The sequence below is a fragment of the Phyllostomus discolor genome, chromosome 11 (assembly GCF_004126475.2).
Source record: "Phyllostomus discolor isolate MPI-MPIP mPhyDis1 chromosome 11, mPhyDis1.pri.v3, whole genome shotgun sequence".
NCBI lineage: Eukaryota > Metazoa > Chordata > Mammalia > Chiroptera > Phyllostomidae > Phyllostomus > Phyllostomus discolor.
The window spans coordinates 66,641,814-66,660,272 of NC_040913.2; the positions used below are offsets into that span (position 1 = coordinate 66,641,814).

Consider the following 18,459-nt stretch of genomic DNA (forward strand, 5'->3'; position numbering starts at 1 on the left):
CCTTAGAACTCGGGTGCAGTGTAAAAATGTTGAAGCCAGTGCCACCAGTTCACCTGTCATGTTTGTGAAATCGGGGCTGCCACAAACTCGGGAAGCTCAGTGAGAGCACACATGTCCAGTTTCACCACATACCGACTCCTGTTACCACCTTTAAACAAGCAGCGTAGGACAGGGACACATTCAGGGCTTCGGTGGCAAGAAAGAGAAGTGCAGCAGGGATGGGAGGTCCACAGTGCCCTCTGGCATGTGAGAGCCCCTGAACGGGGGCGGGGACTGTCCGCAGCGCAGCCCACGTCGTCCAGTTGGTCCACGTGCCACGAGTCGGCGCAGCACGGGGGCACGGCTGTACTAGGACGTTGTTGGTGTTCAGTCACACTCACGGTCTCTTCTTGTTTCTCTTTTCCTTTCTTCTCTCCCTTCCGACTTCTGACTGCTTTGCCTAAATAACCACTACTGCCTTGTCTATGATGTGCGTGGCCTCCTGAACCTTCTGGGACTGGCAGACTAAGAACCAGTGCCTTTCTGTTGAGCAGTCAACCATCTTTATGCTTTCTCAGACTTCCAGCAGTCTGAGTTTCTGATGGAACAAGGTGATGCCTTTCTTGTCTTTTTGAATGTTTGGGATTGTGGTCACAGGACAACAGAGGGCTGGCTTTTAATATCAAGAGCCATCGAACGCACACTCAGGTGTTGATGACTCCTGTGCTTGCTCTAACCACCATCACACTGGGAAACAAATGGATGACGTGTCCCTTGAGATGCGGAAAGGGCACGTGGGCTGTGTTTTCTGTCAATACCACTAACCACTGTTTCTCTCTCAGCGTCCATTGAAGTATCCGTCCCACCTGCAAGGGGCAGCTGTGTCTTCACTCGGGCCCAGCTGAGAGTGTCGGGCTGTGCCACCTTAAACTCCCGGTTCCTACCCTCGAAGATGTGGGTGTGGCGCTTCCTCAGTCACAGGAGCCCCTGAGTGAGCTCAGTGCCGTCCTTCTCCCCGCATCCCAGATGGGATGGGTAGCAAGACCTCCTGGCTCACACTCACCGCTGTGAGCCCTCTCTGCAGACAGGGACACAGAGGCCCCCACAGTGAGGTGTGCTCAGGGCCGGCAGAGCACTGCGGCACAGCAGGACTCAGGCCAGCCGTCGGGACTGTGGACAGAGCCAGAAGACGTGTGTTTTGGAATTCTAGAAATTCTAGGAAAACCTTCTGCTTTGCTCTAAATGGCTGTACTGGCCTACTTCTTAGCCATATAGAGCCAAAATTAATGATACTTTGAAAAGACATTTGGTAATACTATTTTACTGGTGTAGTTTGTTTGATAGGAAAGTACCTAAAGCAAAAAGAAGGCTTTTTTTTTTTCATTAAATAACAGTTCATCTTCTATACATCTTAAACACTGTTTTTAACTAACAGGATGGTACATTTTTTCAGTCCAAGTAATGATTGGTAATCAAAAGTTTTCTAACCTGGTGCCATCAGAATTTGTTAGAACTGGTAACATAACTTCGTGTCACTGTTCACATACTTGAAAACATTTAGGATGGCATTATTAGGGACACTGGAATCAGTCACAGGAGGTGCCTGTGAAATTGCTTCAGTCGTGCCAGCACTGACTAAAAATACACACTGTACCTGCTGGTGCAGTTTGTTAACAGCTTCTGAGCCCTTGCAGAAGCCAGGCTCTAGCTGTTCAGAGAAGGTCGGCACTGAGAGCTCTGCGGTGTCCAGGCCACATGGGGTGTGGCCCGCAGGTGTCCCCACAGCCACACCTTCACAGGGTCCCCGCAGCCCGCACACCCCGGCACGCACAAGGTGAATGCTTGTGTTGCTGTGAGGCCGCCCAGACTTCGGCAAAACTTTGGAGGAATAAACATTTGACTAACCCTTACGTGGAATACAGAGTACTTCAAATGGATGTTTTTTCTTTTCATCTGTTCTATTAAAAAGTGAAACATCACAGGTACCAGGTGACATATATGTACACGTGTGTATATATATGTATATGCATATATAACTCATATATGTATTTATATATCTGTGCCTACCTATATTTTTATATATAATTGAATTATATATAATTCGAAGGGCAACAACTCCACTCTTGTTTAAGTTCATTCTTCTCCCCAGAAGGCGTTCTGCAATTATAACCTTTTAAAATTCTTCACCTTTTAAAATCCCTTCTTCCTATTACTGAGAAGCTAATATGGTTTGACTGGAAAATCTTAGTGTTCAGATGCCCAGCCCCGTGGACCTGCAGCACCGTGACACCTTGAACTTCCCAGGATTCTAGTCTCAGGCAGGACTCTTCTGTGTGACTACATACAGGGCCGAGTGAAGGGCTAAGGACCAGAAGGAAAGGGGAGACAGAGGCACAGGCAGATGGGGCTGGGCAGGAAGATAGAGGCAGAAGGACCAGGATGGGCAGGCACGCAGTTCCTCCCCTCAGAGACCCTTGGCGCCCTTTTGGGGTGGGGACAGCTGATCAGGAAATGGCATTCAGAAAGCTTTCAGGTGACTCCAGTAGCTTTTCAGCTTCGGGGATCTGGAAGCACTGTCTGTGCTCTCAGCAGTGGCCGGCCGGCCGTGGCTGTGCTGGGAACAGGCCCAGGACAGCCCTCCCCACTGCGGCCTGCCCTCCCACCGCCGTCCTCTCGGCAGCAGCTCCACCCCTGGGTCTTTTTCACACGAAGGGCCCTGTTAGAGAGACCACCTCTTTCCCTCAGTGGAGCCCCTGGGAGGTGCCCACCCGAGAGCCCTGTGCCCACCCCACTAGCCCTAGCCCAAGTCTTTCACAGACTTCCACGTGAACCAACCAACGTGCCCTTTTCACGCCCTTGTGGGTGTGGCCCCCACGTCCCAGCCATCAGGCTGGGTTTCACCCAGAGAGCTCTCTTGGTTCCCGATGGGGCAGCTGTCTCAGTGTCTTTCCTCACCTTGCAGAAGAGCTCGAAACTCAAAACAGCGGTCGATGCCGCACCCAGCACGGACAGGCCACTTCTGAAGGACGTCTTGCCGCGGCCCAGGCGCCATTAGCCCAAGGATAGGTAACAGCATCCACCACGCTGGCAGGCTTCCTGGGTGTGCTGTGAGCCTTTCAAACTGCCTGTTTTTCCTCCAAAGTTTTGCTGTGCTGTGCCATTTCAGTAACAAAGGTTCATTTTTTTTTTAAACAAAATGATTTTTACACGCACAGGTGTATCTCTATCCCAGGTAAGTGACCTGCCTGAGAGTGGCTGGACTGTGTATGGTTGAGTAGTGTGCACACACACGCACATGCACACGCGTGGATGTGCGCACATCCCCTGACACGTACACACCTGCCGTGGTGAACATGGTTCCACGTGCACTGCGGTGGCATCCTCACCGGGTATGCCCAGCGTACGGCGTGCCAGAATAGAGCTCAGCCCTCGCCCCTGGTGGCAAGAACAGCTTCACCCCAGAGGTCTGTCAGGAAAGGCCGTTTCCATTTGGAGATAAAAGATGGAGTATTGTGTGGTTTGCGGTGGTGTGTGGTATATGGATACATCGTCATCCCGTGGCCAGAGCAGGGGGCCGTGCCTGTGCTGAAACACAGAGAGGAGACGCAGCCATGTCCGAAAGCCTTCAGAGCCACACTCAGGTCGGACACGCCCACCCACCTCCTCTGCCCATAAGCAGGCAGGCTTGGGACGGTTATTCCTTTAAAAGGGACTTCTCCTGTACAGCTGCCCCCACTCCCGCCCTGCCTGTTAAGTTGAAGGATGTCTGGGACGTGTCAGCAGCCTCCTCGGGCTGTGGATAAGAAACCGCACAGGCCCCATTTGTCTGTGCGTCAAGAGGTGAGCACAGGCTGGAGACAGCGAGATCGCCGGTCAGTGCCGCGTGGATCCAGCTCTCGGAGGGGTCGTTCGTCACTCGTACAGTAAAGGGGTCAGACTCAGTCTCTGGGGCCCTTGCATGTTTATGAACATTGTCTTCACCCACGACGGGACCGACCAGGGGAGTTCGTGGCCAGGCCAAGGCTCACCCCTACCTGTGGCCGAGTTCAGGTGGCACAGACACCCTCTGGCCCACGTCCAGTAGTGTGAGTCCCTGACCACGGCATCGATGGCAGTGACCACACCGCCGTGGTTAATGGGCTCTTCATGAGGGTCCTGACTCGGTCTCTTCTGTTCTCCCACAGAGCACACGCGCACAGAGTCAGGACCACCTCTTAGATGTCAGCCGTTTCGTCTCTCTGCACAGCCCCAGCCCCTCGGCCACACAGCCAGGCCCCTGCTCCAGACAGCCGACGCCAACGTGCCCCGAGAGCACGGAGTGCTCGGTCCTCCCTCCCACGGTCAGTGTCTGGAACAGCCGTCGCCACCCCAGCTCGGGGCCCTGCCCCCACGGGCCCTGTGGGGAGACAGGTGGCGAACAGATCACCAGTTCAAGCCTTTAAGAACCGCACCGCAAGTGTGTGCTGCGCATGCGTGTGCTTTTCCTTTGCCCCTCGGAGGAAGAGGAAGGGGCGGCAGGACCTGGCTGGAGGCCATGGGCTGGCAGTCTGCCTGGCGGCCTCGCGTGTGCCGTTGGGCTGCTGTAAGAAGGCCGTGCACAGGACCCGGTACGTCCGTCCTGGGTCGTCGGGCTCTCTGTGTCTGCGCCCTCCGTCGTCATCCCCACCACATGTGTGTGTGTCACCTGAGGAGGACATCTGCTTGCAGATGGGCCGTCCAGCTTCACACCGGAGGCAGTCACACCCACCGACCGTCCTGCAAGCACAGACGTGACTCGCCCCAGCTGTGGCTGTGGCCGGGGGGCCGGCGGGTCTGGCCTCTGCCCTGCCTTCTCCGCCGCCCTCTGGTACTTCCGCTTTTAGCACTGATACTCGGACAATTGTGCGTCCACCCCCCGTTCTTGTCATCGCAGACCGTGCTGTTGCTTTTGTTCACAGCCCTCCACAGCCCGACGCTGATTTTTAGGGTTGTGTCTGATTCCACGTTTGTTTCTCTGGGGGCGATGTACCCCTGTATGTTTGGGAGTGTCTTTGAGTGTTTCCATGTCTCCTCTTTTCCCAACCCCTCGCTGCCTCCGTGGAAAATAAAAAAAAGAATATCACATGGGAGGAAGAGGTAATCCTGGCCATTTAAGCTCTCCCAGCACAAGTTTGGCTATATTTATCTTCCCTCTCCCAAGGGTAAAGCTTATCAGTTTACTGTTGTTGGGAAGCGTTTGTCTCACGGATGTCGGGGGAAGGGTGGTGGTCTGGGGTGCCCTGGACAGATACAGCTGTGGTAGCCCACCCCCTTCAGTGTCTTCATGGAGAAGTGGTCTCTGGGGGCCGCCACGGGCCTGCCAGCGACATGGCCTGTGGGTCCTAAAAAGCAATATCGCCACCCTAGACTGTCACCTCCCCGGTAACTCTGACCAAGCCCTGCTTTGCGTGTTCTTCCGTTCCAGCTCTGCTTTGTCTCGGCGTGCCGTCCCGTGGGTGAGCCATCGGGAGGCTGCTGTGTTGTGGAGTCCTGTCACTGTTCTGTGCTGGTGTTTCTGTTTGTAGAAATAACCTAGTTGACGTAGCCTTAATGGTCCTTAAAGAAGACATTTCAGTTTGAGATTCAAACGTCAGACACTGAATCGGATGCCTTTTCAGAAAAGCGTCACTGGAAGCTAACCTAACAGCAGGCACCTTGTCCACTGCCAGGCTTCGTGCCCTGGAATCCGAGGCTGTTGGTAACTGAACACTGAGTTTGTCTCAGAGATGCTTGATGTTCGGTGTTTTCGAAAGTGCAAATTTCACAAGTTGATTGTATAGTATTTCACCTAAAATATTTATTTGACATAGGGGGCAAATTAGCAGTAAGAACAGTGAACCTAAAGCAGTTGGGATGAACTGAGGCGAGTGCAGACACCATACCAAAGACTAGGTGACGAACATTTGGTCTAGAGCGAGACAGAGAGTGAGGGGGGCGCCGCGTCCACGCCGAGGGTCCTCCTCACCACCCCCTCCAGGCCCCGGCCCGTCCTCCTGTCATCACGTCCCCACGTCCTGTGTGTGGTGGCCACCCTTGGCCATTCTGGTCCACACTAGACCCTGCAAACAATGGTGTGTGCATTTTTACAGCCGTTTTTAAGAACTTAATGTGGGTATAAATGTAATACCTGTAGGGGGGACAGATTCTCTGTATGTTTAGTTAACAAATTCTTTGTAATGTATTTTTTTAGAAATCCTAAAATTGCCTTTGCACTGAAGTATTTTCATAGCTGTTTATATCTCTTACTCATTTATTTGTTAACATATCATATCTAATTTTTAAAGTATGTTTTTAAAGCTTTTATTTTTTAAGTTGATGTAATTTGGGCCACTTTAAATTCTGGTGAGAGTTTTCACTGAATGCCTCAATATCTGATGAATGTGAATTTTCAGGTTTGATTTAATTCTCTACACCTGTTTGTTTTCCGGTGTTTCTGGTGGCAGTGATTAGTTGAAAGGCGTATTTAGGGTATGTTTTGCAATGCTTATTCTTCACAGTTCATTGCAGTTTCATCTGTGTTTTGTTTTGCTCTTAATTTCTATCCTTCAGCCTTAAAACAGAAGCTTCTTACTTGATGGTTCTGTATCTTCTTTCTGCCCGTATTGAGATAGTTACCATTTACCTCTGACAATCCAGGTCTCATCATAAAAGTCACTAAATCTTTACATACTCCAAAATGTTTTTGAAAAACCATTTGGGAAATGAAGGGACTGTGCCTGATCATTTGAAACCGATAAGGGGCATGAGATGAAAAATAAAGGGAGGAAGAGAAGAACCCCACTGAAATGACATTTCAGATATGTCTCTGATATTCAGATATTAATGTGATATTTTTCACCTTATAGTAGCTAGTGTTTACTTGCCTTTAACTTTAAAGCAAGTAATGTCAACTTATTTAAGCATTTTTCTTAGTTTGAAAATCTAATTCATGACTGCATATATTACTAGATTATTGCTCCTGATTTCCCATGTTGGTCAGAATACATGCTTCCGAACCCGCACCCTTCCCCACCCCCCAGCAAGTCCTCCATGCACGAGTGGTCTGGCCAGCCACGGCGCATGCTCTTGCTTTCAGCTCCAGGTCCACTCATGGCCACATTTGTGCATATGTGCCAGTTCTCATGCACACTCAACTACACACACATACACGCTCCCTAGGCCCTGGCATCCCTGCCTCCTTCCTAAGGGGGTCCTGCGAGGAGCCTCCAGAAGGTAAGGCTCCTTGAGCCTCCGTGCCGAATGCCCAGGCAGGACACGGGAGGCTTTGCCGGGTAGCTCCCAGGTTTGAAGCGGAGCTGCTGGGTGACGCAAGCAGCAGTGCCCTGGCCCAAGCTCCTCCTTTTCAGGAAGTCCAGCTCCCACCTCTAACTGACACCTCCCCGAAGCTCCATCCTTTGGACAAGTGGCAGGAAGTGGCATCTGGACCCTCCCAGCTGCAGCATCTTCACAGGTGTCCAGGAGCACAGGCAGGCCCTCTGCCTCAGGGCAGCTGGGAGAAAAGGCGTCCTTCTCTTGGCAATTCCTATTAGAACCCAAAGCAACCCACCCCTACGCATTTGACTCAACAAGGTGAACGCAGACCGGATAACCCCTGGTGCTGGTAGAGCCTGGACCAGGGAAGGAGGTTAACAACAACCTGCTTCTGCAATAACAGGTTTATAGAATTGTAGTTTGGCCTGGTGAGATATTGCAACTATTAACTACAAAAATGTCTCACCCATGCTGTTACAACTATTCTTAAATTGCTGGGCATCAACCAAATGTTCAGTGCAACCTAAAGGAAGTTTTCTGGCCTTTTTCTTTAAAACCACTAATTTCACCTGTTTTGCACTGACTAATAATAACCTAAGGCAACCACTACTACATTATCTTTAAATTAATATTATTTATTTGACAACTCAATATGACAGTTTGGTATGCAGTTTCTCGTGTTCGACATTTCTTTTGGAAATTTCCCATCACTTTAAAAATAGGAGAAATTTCTGTTTGCACATGCATTTTCTTTAAAGCTAGAAGGTAGGTAAATGAGAAAGAGAATCATTCTAATATTGTCTATAAACAAAGTTTTAATGAAGATGTGTTGGAAGTATTATTAAAGTGTGATTCTACTTTTGCAGAAAAAATCTAAAGATCAGTTTATATAGCTTTATTTTTTACCTTATATCAAAACATACAGAATTTTGATATGCATATATTGTCTCTGAATTAAAATTATGTGTGTCTGCATTGCTGTTTAAAATGTCCATTGAATATGTAATGTAATAAAAGGAAATCTTTAAAAATGTATTAAACAGGAATGGAATCTATAGTTGTCCTCATCACAAATACTGGAATTTATTTTTAAATTATTGAATATAGTAGGTGCATTTAAGATAATAAATCAGCCTCCAAACAGTCATGTTTAATTGATAATAATTCAGTAACCTGCTTTAAAAAATTAAATTGTAAATTAAACCAAATCTTACATTTCTGTAAAGTTTATTTTGTATGGTGTTTTTACCTTTTATTTCTGTAGATAAAGTATGAGTTAATTATATTGGACTTTTCTGCAGATAATCTAAGCAGGAGACTTGAATCTGCTTGCAATAAAGAAGAAAAAATGTCTGGTTTAATTTCTTTATAAATAAACACCATCTGAGAATTTGGACTTAAATTTCTGCTAATAGAAGCTACAGAGAAAAGCATGCTCAAAGTGTGAGTGTTCCTTTGTCAGATAAAGTGGAAAACATGCTGTGGAAACAGGTTCCCTGAAAATGTGTGGGGTGAGGTGGTTTCAGCCCCCTCCTGTCCCTGCTGGCGCCTGCCCCACCCCCACCCGCACTCCCTGAAACCATGCTGCCCACCTGTGCGCTGAGGAGCCCACAGAACAGAAAATGCAATATTGGGTTTATTAACGCTCTGTTGTCCGTCCCCATCCCCCATCCTTGACTGTCATGCTTGAGACCCATGCCTTAAGCCACATTCCTGAGCTTCCCCTTTCCTTCCAGATTCTTCCCTCTCCTCTTGTCCAGAGTCCAGGCCCCCAGGCCCTACATGGGTTTCCAGGGCTCTACTGGTCACACCCAACTTTTGTGACGGAGACTGAGTTAGTTCTGTACGCCTAGCCAGTCAGATCTGGGGCGCTTCCTACACACCCAGGAATTCCCCACTTAGCTCTGCAGGGCATGTGACTGAGCCCCTCCCCATCTCCCCGCAGCCCTGTACCTTTCTTCTGGTGACCACCTGCCTCCCCACCCACTGGCCATTGCCACCCCTTCACAAAACCTGATTCCAGGTCCTAGTGTCTGGGATTCAGACTAGCTGGGATGACAAAGGTGGAGTCAGGTTCAAGGCCCCTGGCCCGGCAAGGCCCTTTGGAGGCTGGCTGCGCTCAGCTTGGTGTCACTGCCTCACGGACCAGACCAGCCCCCTAGGAGGGACTGAGTCAGGCCTCAGACTCTGCTGTGTGCAATTCTGAATTTGGGACGTTTTTCCCCAGTCCTGGAATACCACCCAGCAAGCACACAGCGGCACTGGGTAACACTCGGTGAATGAATGACCTTCACTATCCCAGATCAAATCCCAGCGGCAACCCACACAGAACTCCACGAAGTCCCAGTGCTGCAACAGTAAGTGCCGCGAGGGTCAATCCAAGGTCCCAGCACCACCAGCTGCTGGTTGCATGCACTCCACATCTGCCTCAGGTGATTCAGATGAGCCAAGTGACTGCACATCAGTGTGAGGCTTGGCAGGTATGAGCGGCCACTGCCATCCACCTGTGTGCACCACGGTCTACCTCACGGGGTCCCTCCCAGCTTGATCACACCCGCGTGTTATTTCTTTAACTGACATGGTTTGGGTTTTTCTTTAATTTATTGACTGATTTGGGGGCGGCGGGGGGAGAAACATCAATCTGTTGTTCCACTTACATATGCATTCACTGGTTGAGTCTTATATGTGCCGTGACTAGGGATCAAACCCACAACCTGGGCAGATGGAGACAATGCTCTAACCGACTGAGCTACCAAGCCCAAGCAACACTCACACATTATTAAGCTTCCTCTTTCATGGAAAAGTCTTGGAACACAATTTCTCAATTCCTTTCTTGCACTATGGGATACCAGTAAAATTGTAGTCAAACTAGCTTCCTAAAGGGAAATGCTCATCTTTGGACATTTTTATTATTCAGGAAGTTGTTAGAATCACTCAGAAAAATCTAACCAGATAGTCAATTTCTAGCTCGTCATTGACAGACATTTATGAGTCTGAATCAGGCCTGACAGAGGCCCAACAAACATCTGAGGAAACCAGCACCTACGAATCAGATGAAGAACCTACCAAAGATACCAAACCCCACAACTAGTGCATAGGCTTCAGGGCTAAAGCAGGTGGGTCTTGAGTGAGCACTTGCTGCTGGATGTCCGGAGAAATGTACACTCGTTGCGCATAGCAGATTTTCAGGGCACGCTGATCTTGACGTCACTGTTTGCTCTGTTGGCCCACAAGACACGGGAAATCACAATACCCTGGAAGCCCTAGAGCAGGGGTGTTAAACTCATTTTCACCGGGGGCCACATCAGCCTTGAGGTTGCCTTCAAAGGGCCAAATGTAATTTTAGGACTGTGTAAATGTAACTGCTCCTTAACTAGGGGCAAGGGGCTCAGCGCTGCCTCCATGTAGAAAGAAAGTGGAGGGTCAGATTCAGCCCGAGGGCCTTGTGTTTGCCACCCGTGCCATAGAAGGTTGTGGGGCCTTGCACCGTAGGGGCCTATTGACAGATACTGTCCTAATGTAGTTGTTAAAATTTTAATGAAAAATACAGATTCTTGAATGTATTACTTATCAAGAATATATATTACCCTTTAAAATTATACAAAATCATATTTTTGAGAAAAATACACTCATCAATGCTCTTACTCAGTTGGTTTTCACAAGACTGAAAGAAAGGGGAAGGGATTTACGTAAACTAAAAATAAACACGTCATCCTGACCAGGTGGCTCAGTTGGTTGGATATAGTCCCACAAAGTAAAAGGTTGCTGGTTCAGAGCACCCAGTCAGAGCACACGCGTGGGCAGGAGTTCCGTCCCCAGTTGGGGAGCATAGGAGAAGCAACCAATCAATGTTTCTCTCTCACATCAATGTGTCTCTCCCTCTTTCTCCCTTTTCCTATCTCTAAAAATAAAATATTGTTTTAAAAAAGAATAAATGTTCTCTTGAGAATTACATATAGTTTTAATACCTGCTATAAATAGTCTCAAAATAGCCCTGGCTGGTGTGGCTCAGTGGGTTGAGTGCCAGCCTGCAAACCAAAGGGTCACTGGTTTGAATCCTAGTCAGGGCACATGCCTGGGTTGCAGGCCATGTCTCCAGTAGTAGGCAAATGAAGGGCAACTTCACATTGATGTTTCTCTCCCTCACTTTCCCCCTCCCTTCCTCTCTCTCTCAAAATAAATCAATAAATCTTTTAAAAAATAGCCTCAAAGTATGAATTAAATATCAAAATAAACATGCTTTAACTAGCTAAGATTTTGTTTCATTTATGATTACAGTTCTTCAATCTTTATAAACCAGTTATGCCAAAAATATATATGAGATAGGGGTAAATGAAGGTTAAAATATTGACCAGTGACATTAAAGGTATCAAACCCAAGAACCTGCAGTTGTTTCCAGCATTTGTAGGTGGTCTTACAATGGTTAAGAGTAGATAGCTACTATGTGGACAATTGATATAAAAGAATGATCAGGCAGCACAGACATGGCCGCCCTACTGGGAAATAATTCTGTCTTCTACAGCACTCGGTGGAAGAGCAACATAAAGCAAGGTACCTGCTTGCTCGCTGTATGTGTTTCCTGGGATGGCTGCAACAAAGCATCATGACCTGGGTGGCTTTAAACAATAGGAATTGATTGTCTCACAGTCAGTCCTGGAGGCAGGAGTCCCAGAGCAGGTGTCCGCAGGCCTGTCCCTTCGGAGGCTGTGAGGGAGAATCTAGTCCGTGCTTTTCCCCAACCCCCGGCCTCTGGTGTAGCTGGTGACTCTTGGTGTTCCTTGACTTGCAGACGCAACACCCATGTCTGCCCTCACCTTCACACGGCATTCTCCTTGTTCACGTCCATGGCCGTGTTTCTCACTTTTATGAGGACACCAGTCATATTGGGTTAGGCACCAAATGACCTTATTTTAGCTCAGTGGCCTCTGTAAGGTCACATTCTGAGGCACTGGGGGTCAGAATCTCAACATATCTTTTGGGGAGACACAATTCAAGTCATAACAGTGTTTTGGGGAAACACTGAGATGCTTAGTCTGGCTTTAAAGCAGTCGGGCCCCTGTGCCAGCAGGGTCTGAGCAGAGAGGTGAGCAGCAGAGGGTGGGCGGGTGCTTAACGAGGGGCAAGGCTCAGCTGCACCTGGGCTCACATCCCCACCCGGAGCTGCACAGGTGCTCACTCACCACGACTTCCAGCGGGTCCTCCTTGGAGGGCAAGTCCTCCTTGGGGCACTGCACCTCATTGACAGGCAGAACCTGATTGACAAGAGTCCTCATGAAATGGAAGGATAGAAATTAGGATGTAACCCATCTCTCATGCCTGCACGTTTCTTCAAAACTCAGTCTTTCCCTAACAGAGAAGAGGTGATCTTCGGCAGGTGAGCAATCTCTCTCCCCCTCCAATGTGGCATCAGTGTCTCCCTGTCTGCCACGTTGTCCCCATCAGCACCATACAGCCCATCTGAAATGAAAGCTTCCTGTCAGTTGCTGACACATTGCTCAGCTCCTCTTTTTAAAAATCTTCCAAAGGTACCCACATTTGCTGTCTCCGTTGCCTGCCACTCTTCTCAGCCCTCCCAGTCAGGCTTTTGCCTGCTGCTCCACTGGGACAGGCCCAGGGACGCCCTATCACTCAGGGCCCTGCCTTCCTTCTTCCCCTGCCGTGGCCTTGCTCACGGCCCACTGGGTACTGGAAAGTGAGCTCCACAGAGCTGCAGACTCTGCTTTGTTCCCTATGGATGCCCAGTGTCCAGCTGCTGACACCATGTTGCTGCCTGAACAAACCCCATGGCTGGAGGGCTCTGGGCGCTAACACAGCTGCCTGCTGAGCCAGCATCTCGGGGCACAAGGCGGTGCTGGGGGTGTGGGCAGCCAGCCCAGGCCTGGCCATTTGCTGTCCGGCGCAGAGTTGCAGGAGCCCTCCCCTCGTGGGGCTGAGGCACCAGCTGGGAGGAGCCATGGGGCAGGAGCTGATCCACAGAGCAGCAGTCAAACCCAGAGGCCATGCCCGCCTCCATTCAGGAGCAGCGAGGGAGTGAGGGATGGCTGCTGTCAAGGTCAAGGCCGGGTTGCTGCTGATTTGGGGGACCAGACAAGATAACGTTTTTTGCTTCCCCCCCCTTCCTTTTCCAGACTGTGTCTCTGAACCCCGAGGGATGGAAGAGGCAGCAGCCCCCTCCTGAAGGGCTGGCCCTCAGAGCATCCCAGCACTCCCAACACCCAGCCCTTCGCTCGCTCCCAGTGTGTCCCAGGTCTCGGCCTCCCCACCCTGGGCCCAGCCTGGCGGGGCACCGTCTGAGACACTCTGAGGGTGCCCTCGGCTTTCTGAAGGGAGGAAGGGTGTCCTGTCCCTTTTTCCCTTCACCTCATATGGAAAACAGCATTTACCAGCTAAGCTGTTATTGCTTCTTTTGCAGAATCATGCTTTACATAAAGGATTTCATCTCAAATGGGAAATTTTCAAACACTGAGAAAAACTGGGGAAAACCTGGGAAACGGATGAACCTTTTTCAACTGCTTACTGGACACAGTGACCAAATGCGGATGCCTTGGAAGGGGTCCAACCGCAAGGGGCCACAGATACCCGTTCTCACAAGCTTGCAGATGAGCTAAAGGCAACATGATTGCTCCAGCTCTCTGTGGTTGACGTGGAATCTGCAGCAGGTGCACTGCTAATTCCCACCTCTCAGGACAGAGCCCAGGACACGCACATGCCAAGACACTAAATATGTGCTCTGAACGTGGAATGATGGCTGGATGTGAGGGGCCCTGGTCTCCACTGCAAGCACGTGATATAGCCCTGTATGAATTATCTGTTAGGTTTGGGCGCCTCCCGCACTTTCTAGAACCCCCTTTGTGATGGTAATTTCCTTGTGCCTCACTGAGGCTTCTGTAGTTGTGAAAGCCACAGAGTCACAAAGAACTCTTCTGGCCATAGCAACCCACACATCAGCGGGGCACTACTCAGGACAGTGATAAACGGAGCTGGGCTTTTGTTCTTGGGGGAATTCATTTCCTCTTGAATTACCTCCACTTTAGAATTAGCCCTAAGATTTTTCTGAACAGCACAGAACTCTCAGGGTTTTATCCTTTGTATTTTCACCGCGTTGGTGACCGTGTCCCAAAGCAGTAAGTGTGCGTGGAGAAGGAAAGACCGACAGGCTGCGTCTGCTGGTTGTTGGTTCCCAGGGAGGTGCCTCCCAGTTCCCTGCCAGTTCAGGGGCTGTGTACCTGCGGTGACTGCTCAGGATCCTGGTGGCAGTCCTCGCACTGTGGCAGAATGCATTTCAGGTTGGGGCCAATGCTGTGCCGCTAGCGGGATTTGAGCCTGCAGGCTGCACGCATTCCCCTGACGGGGTCGCGGCTCAGGTCACTGGCCATTTCCTCTCATTTTCTGCACCAGCGGTGCTGTCTGCTGGCACATCCTGCAGCGAGCTCCTCCCTAGCGGGCCCCCTGGGCTACCTCCCTTTGGACTTTTATCGCTCAATTAAACAATATTTAATATAGCCTGTCAGAAAGAATCTCTGTTATCAGATGGTCTTTGATGCTCTCATGGGAAATGGGGTATTGGTCTCAAAAAAAAAAAAAAAAGCAGGTAAAGAACACCACGTTGGCCCACTCTGACCTTTTTCTCACAGGTTTTTGAGGGTGTTTCCAGTAATGTACCCTTCCTGTCTCCTGGGCTCATTCTGTGCGGGAAAACTACTGGGCTGAGGGAACTCCCCTTCCGTTTAATTTCCTATCCCCCTCGAACTTCCCCAAATCTTCTCCAGCCCAGCCTGCCCCCTTCCTCAGTGAACCTTGCTGGCTCTGTTCACTCAGTAACCCCTGTTCTCACGCCGCGCCCACCGCCTCCCCCCGGACCTCCGCAGGGGAGCGTGGAGCCTGGAGACACAGCATCTGGGCGGGGAGAGCCTGGGCCCCTCCTCAGAGCGGCCCCAGGGTGCGCACTCCGCGGCGGGGTGCGCACCCTGGTTTCCCACCAGACCCCCGGCCGCGGGGTGCAGCAGGTCTGGCCCCAGGCGGGCCGGCGCCCAGGCACTCTCCGCCCGAGGTCCGCGTCCGAGAACGCTCTGGGCGGGGCTTAGGCAGCGCTGTGGCTCGCGAGGTGGTGTGTCCCGCCCTTGGAGTTGCTTTTTGGGTTTATATTTAGTATTTCCCATTAGGCAGAACTCTGTTTTTGTTTTATTCAAAGGGGCTGCTCACCTTTATCCACGAAATGCAGACATTTTAAAGCCCCAATTAAAGTTTATGTCTAGATCAACACTTGGGATGTTTTAGTGTTTCTAGACCTTTCTTTTTGTTGTTCTAATAATAAAAAAAAAAAACCTTGGAAGACACAAGAATGAAAAGGCAGGGTCTTTTTCCGTCCCTTGAAAACGCGTTGCAAGGTTAGGCCCCCACGCAGCCGGCTCCGCGGCGCGAGGCCCTGCGTGCTCCTCTCACGGACGCCCTTCGGCGTCAAGGCCGAGAGGCGCAGGGGCCAGCCTCGAGGGCCCCAAGAAGTGAGAACCCGCGCCGGAATCCCAGGCGGTCGCGGAGCCCTGCTTTCCCGTTTTCTGACCCACGCGGAGCGGCGATCTGCTCCGTGCCTCCGCGAGGACCGCCCGCCAGCGGCCCAGCCGCGGCACAGGCCCGGGGAAGTCGCGGGGCTCGGGGGACCCAGAGCGGCCCGAGTCCCGGCGTGGGACCCCGCGCGCTTCGGGGAGGACGCGCGGTCTCCCTTCCCGCCGACTCGGGCCCCGGACCTCGAGGGAGCGGGCGGAACCCCAGTTTTGCAGGTGAGCCCCGGGATGTGAGGTCGCGGCCGGGCAGAATCCGGAGCAGACCCCCAACTCCGTCCCGTGCCCCAACGGTCGCGCGGCCGGGGTCCGGGGCCGGAGGAGCCCCGGCGTTGGGGCAGGACCTGCTCTCTCGGGTGAGGGGGGGGCCGGGCTCGCGGCGGCCCCGCCCCGCCCCTCCCCCCGAGACTCCGCCCCCCAGGCCTTCAGCCCGCCCCTTCCCCTGCGGCTCCCTCCCCTCTCGGTCATACCCTAGCCCTTCCCGCCCCTCGCCCAGACCTTTCCCCTTCCTCCTCCCCGCCCCCTCCCCTTCCCTGAGCGGCCCTCTCCGCCCCTCCGCCCTCTCTCCCTCTCCCCCCCACCCCCGACTTCTCCCTTCCCTCCTGCCCTCACCTTCCTCTAACTTGTCCCCGCGGCCCACCTTTCCCCGGCCTCTCCCCTGCGTCGTTCCCTCTCCTGCCCTTCTCTGGTCCCTCCCGCCGGCAATTCCCCCTGTCCCCCTCCTCCTTCCATTGCCCTTTTCTCCTCCCCCTCCCCTCTCTCTCCTCCCCTTCCCCCTCCCCTCCTGCCTGCCCCGGGACCCGAGAAGACGGTGGCGTCAGCACGCTGACACCTGTGGGCACCTGCAAACGTGGAGGACGGAGAGCCGAAGACTGCGGGGAGGACTGTCCCACGGCCGGATCAGGTGTGCAGGGAGTCGCCGGGGAGGGTGTCAGGAGGAGGTGGCGCGGACCCGGCGTCTGGGAGGCAGAGGGACTGTGGTCTGGGCGGGCTGGGACCATTCCCCCACCACCCGCCCCACCCGGCCTCTGGCCTCTGGGATCCCAGGGGATCCCTGCCTAGGGAGCCACCGGGCCTGAGGATGCGGCTCCAGGTGCACAGATGCCCCTCGTCACGGTCATGGGCAGGGCGTCCTCTCACATTCCAACAGGTGTCATCCGAGGGGGCTCTCTCCTCCAGAGGTCCCCTAATACCTCTCAGAGCCACACCCGGGGCTCTCCCGCCTTCGTGCCTGCTGATGTATCATTTCTGGGACAGGTGTGGGGACAGGGCAGTGTGGCGCGGGTGTCGCCTGGCCATGCCCCTCTGGGAAGTTCTCCCAGCTCAGCAGCTGGAAGGGACAGAAATCTAGCTGCTTTGCCTTTCAGTCGGGTACGGAAAAGAAGACTCCTGCAATTTAAAATACAGAATGTCGTTTTCTCATTCAACTCCTAGGCTATTCTGACCACGTGTTTTTAAAATCGCCTTTGTTGCTCTTCATCCCTTCGGCTCCCGTGTAGCACTAAACACTTAAATAGGAGCCTTAACGGAGGAGGGTGGGGGTGGAGAGCAACCGGAGGAGACTTTTTTCCTAGAGCAACTGCAGTCTTAAGTTGACTGGAAACATCCCCATCCAGGGGCAGGCGGCCCGATGTTGTCCCTAACAGAATGCCTGACTGCCTGTGAACCCTGGCCAGGGAAGGGGTTAAGGTGACCTTAAGCTCCCAGGCAGGATGTGCAGGGGATGGCCGTGGGAGGCCCCAGGATGTGTGGCCACCTAGTGTCAGGGCTGAGCCACCAAAATAGAAACTCATCCCCAGGGGCTGCTGGTGGTGGAGGGTCTGCAGCCCACACCCTGTGCAGGCAGGAGACCCCACTTAGCTGGTAAGTGTTGGGGGTGAGGGCCCACTAAGGAGCCCTCACACTGGATGGTCTTCTAACGTGCAAGTCTGATGGATTGGCTGGCCAAAAGCTGGTTTTGCGACCTGAGTTCTCAGACCAAAATTTTCCTGTGTTCTGCCCCAGCCTCCTTAGATCAGCTGCCACAGGGAGAGACCAACCTTCTCACACCCACGGGGGACAGGGCACAGTCCTGCCCTGCAGGCCTGGGTGTGTAGAGAGGAGGATGAGTTGGTAAAATGGGACCAAGAGGAGGAGAGGACTTTCAGCTTTATTTTAGGACCCCCTTAACTGTTCACTCCCCTCCTTGGGCAGCACCCTCCCAAGTCCTGACCTTAAGACCTGGCAGGAGCCTGGGCGCCTGCAGCTGATACTCCCGGAGGCAGTTATTGTCAAGAGCACCAATGCCTTTGTGAGCCTCAGTTTTGCTTTATGTGAAATGGGGGTGACCCCTTCCCTGGCTGCCTCACAGAATAGTGAAAAAAAAGTGACTTGTATGAAAGGCTGTAAAGTGTTGTACAAAGGGGCGTGCCGCTAAGGGGAGGGGGGTGGTTAGGGGCCTGAAAGCTTAGTTACAATCCTCTTTGTGTTACACATGCCCCATTTCAAAGAGTGGTAGAGGGGGAGTTTTCCTACCAGCGGCCCGCAAGGACAGTGAGGAGGGAGGCCGGAACTGAACTTACAGAGGCGACCGGCTCTGCCGAGGGGCGCTTCTCTGCGGGAAATCAGGTCTTTTGATTTTGAGACTCCTCCACTCCTGGGCTTTATTGCGTTC

General features: G+C 52.1%; 2 protein-coding genes across 9 annotated transcripts in view; both read left to right on the forward strand.

Annotated features, from left to right (window-relative positions):
- The window catches only part of ATP11A (ATPase phospholipid transporting 11A), a 142,776-nt gene extending 134,177 nt beyond the window's left edge, over positions 1–8,599 (forward strand). For 2 of the 8 annotated variants that reach the window (XM_036011468.1, XM_028526466.2), the window contains one exon: positions 4,164–8,599. In XM_036011468.1, coding sequence (XP_035867361.1) covers positions 4,164–4,421 — 258 coding nt within the window. In that variant the 3' untranslated portion in view covers positions 4,422–8,599. Of the gene's footprint in view, positions 1–503; positions 1,834–2,941; positions 3,165–4,163 lie in introns of those variants that run through there. The other 6 variants (XM_036011471.1, XM_036011474.1, XM_036011470.1 and 3 more) reach the window with 5 other exon arrangements.
- Positions 8,600–16,551: 7,952 nt separating this feature from the next.
- Positions 16,552–18,459, forward strand: part of MCF2L (MCF.2 cell line derived transforming sequence like) — a 169,606-nt gene continuing 167,698 nt past the window's right edge. Inside the window, exon 1 of the mRNA XM_036011475.1 lies at positions 16,552–16,710. The gene's annotated coding sequence lies outside the window, so the exon portion shown is untranslated. The remainder of the gene's footprint in view (positions 16,711–18,459) is intronic.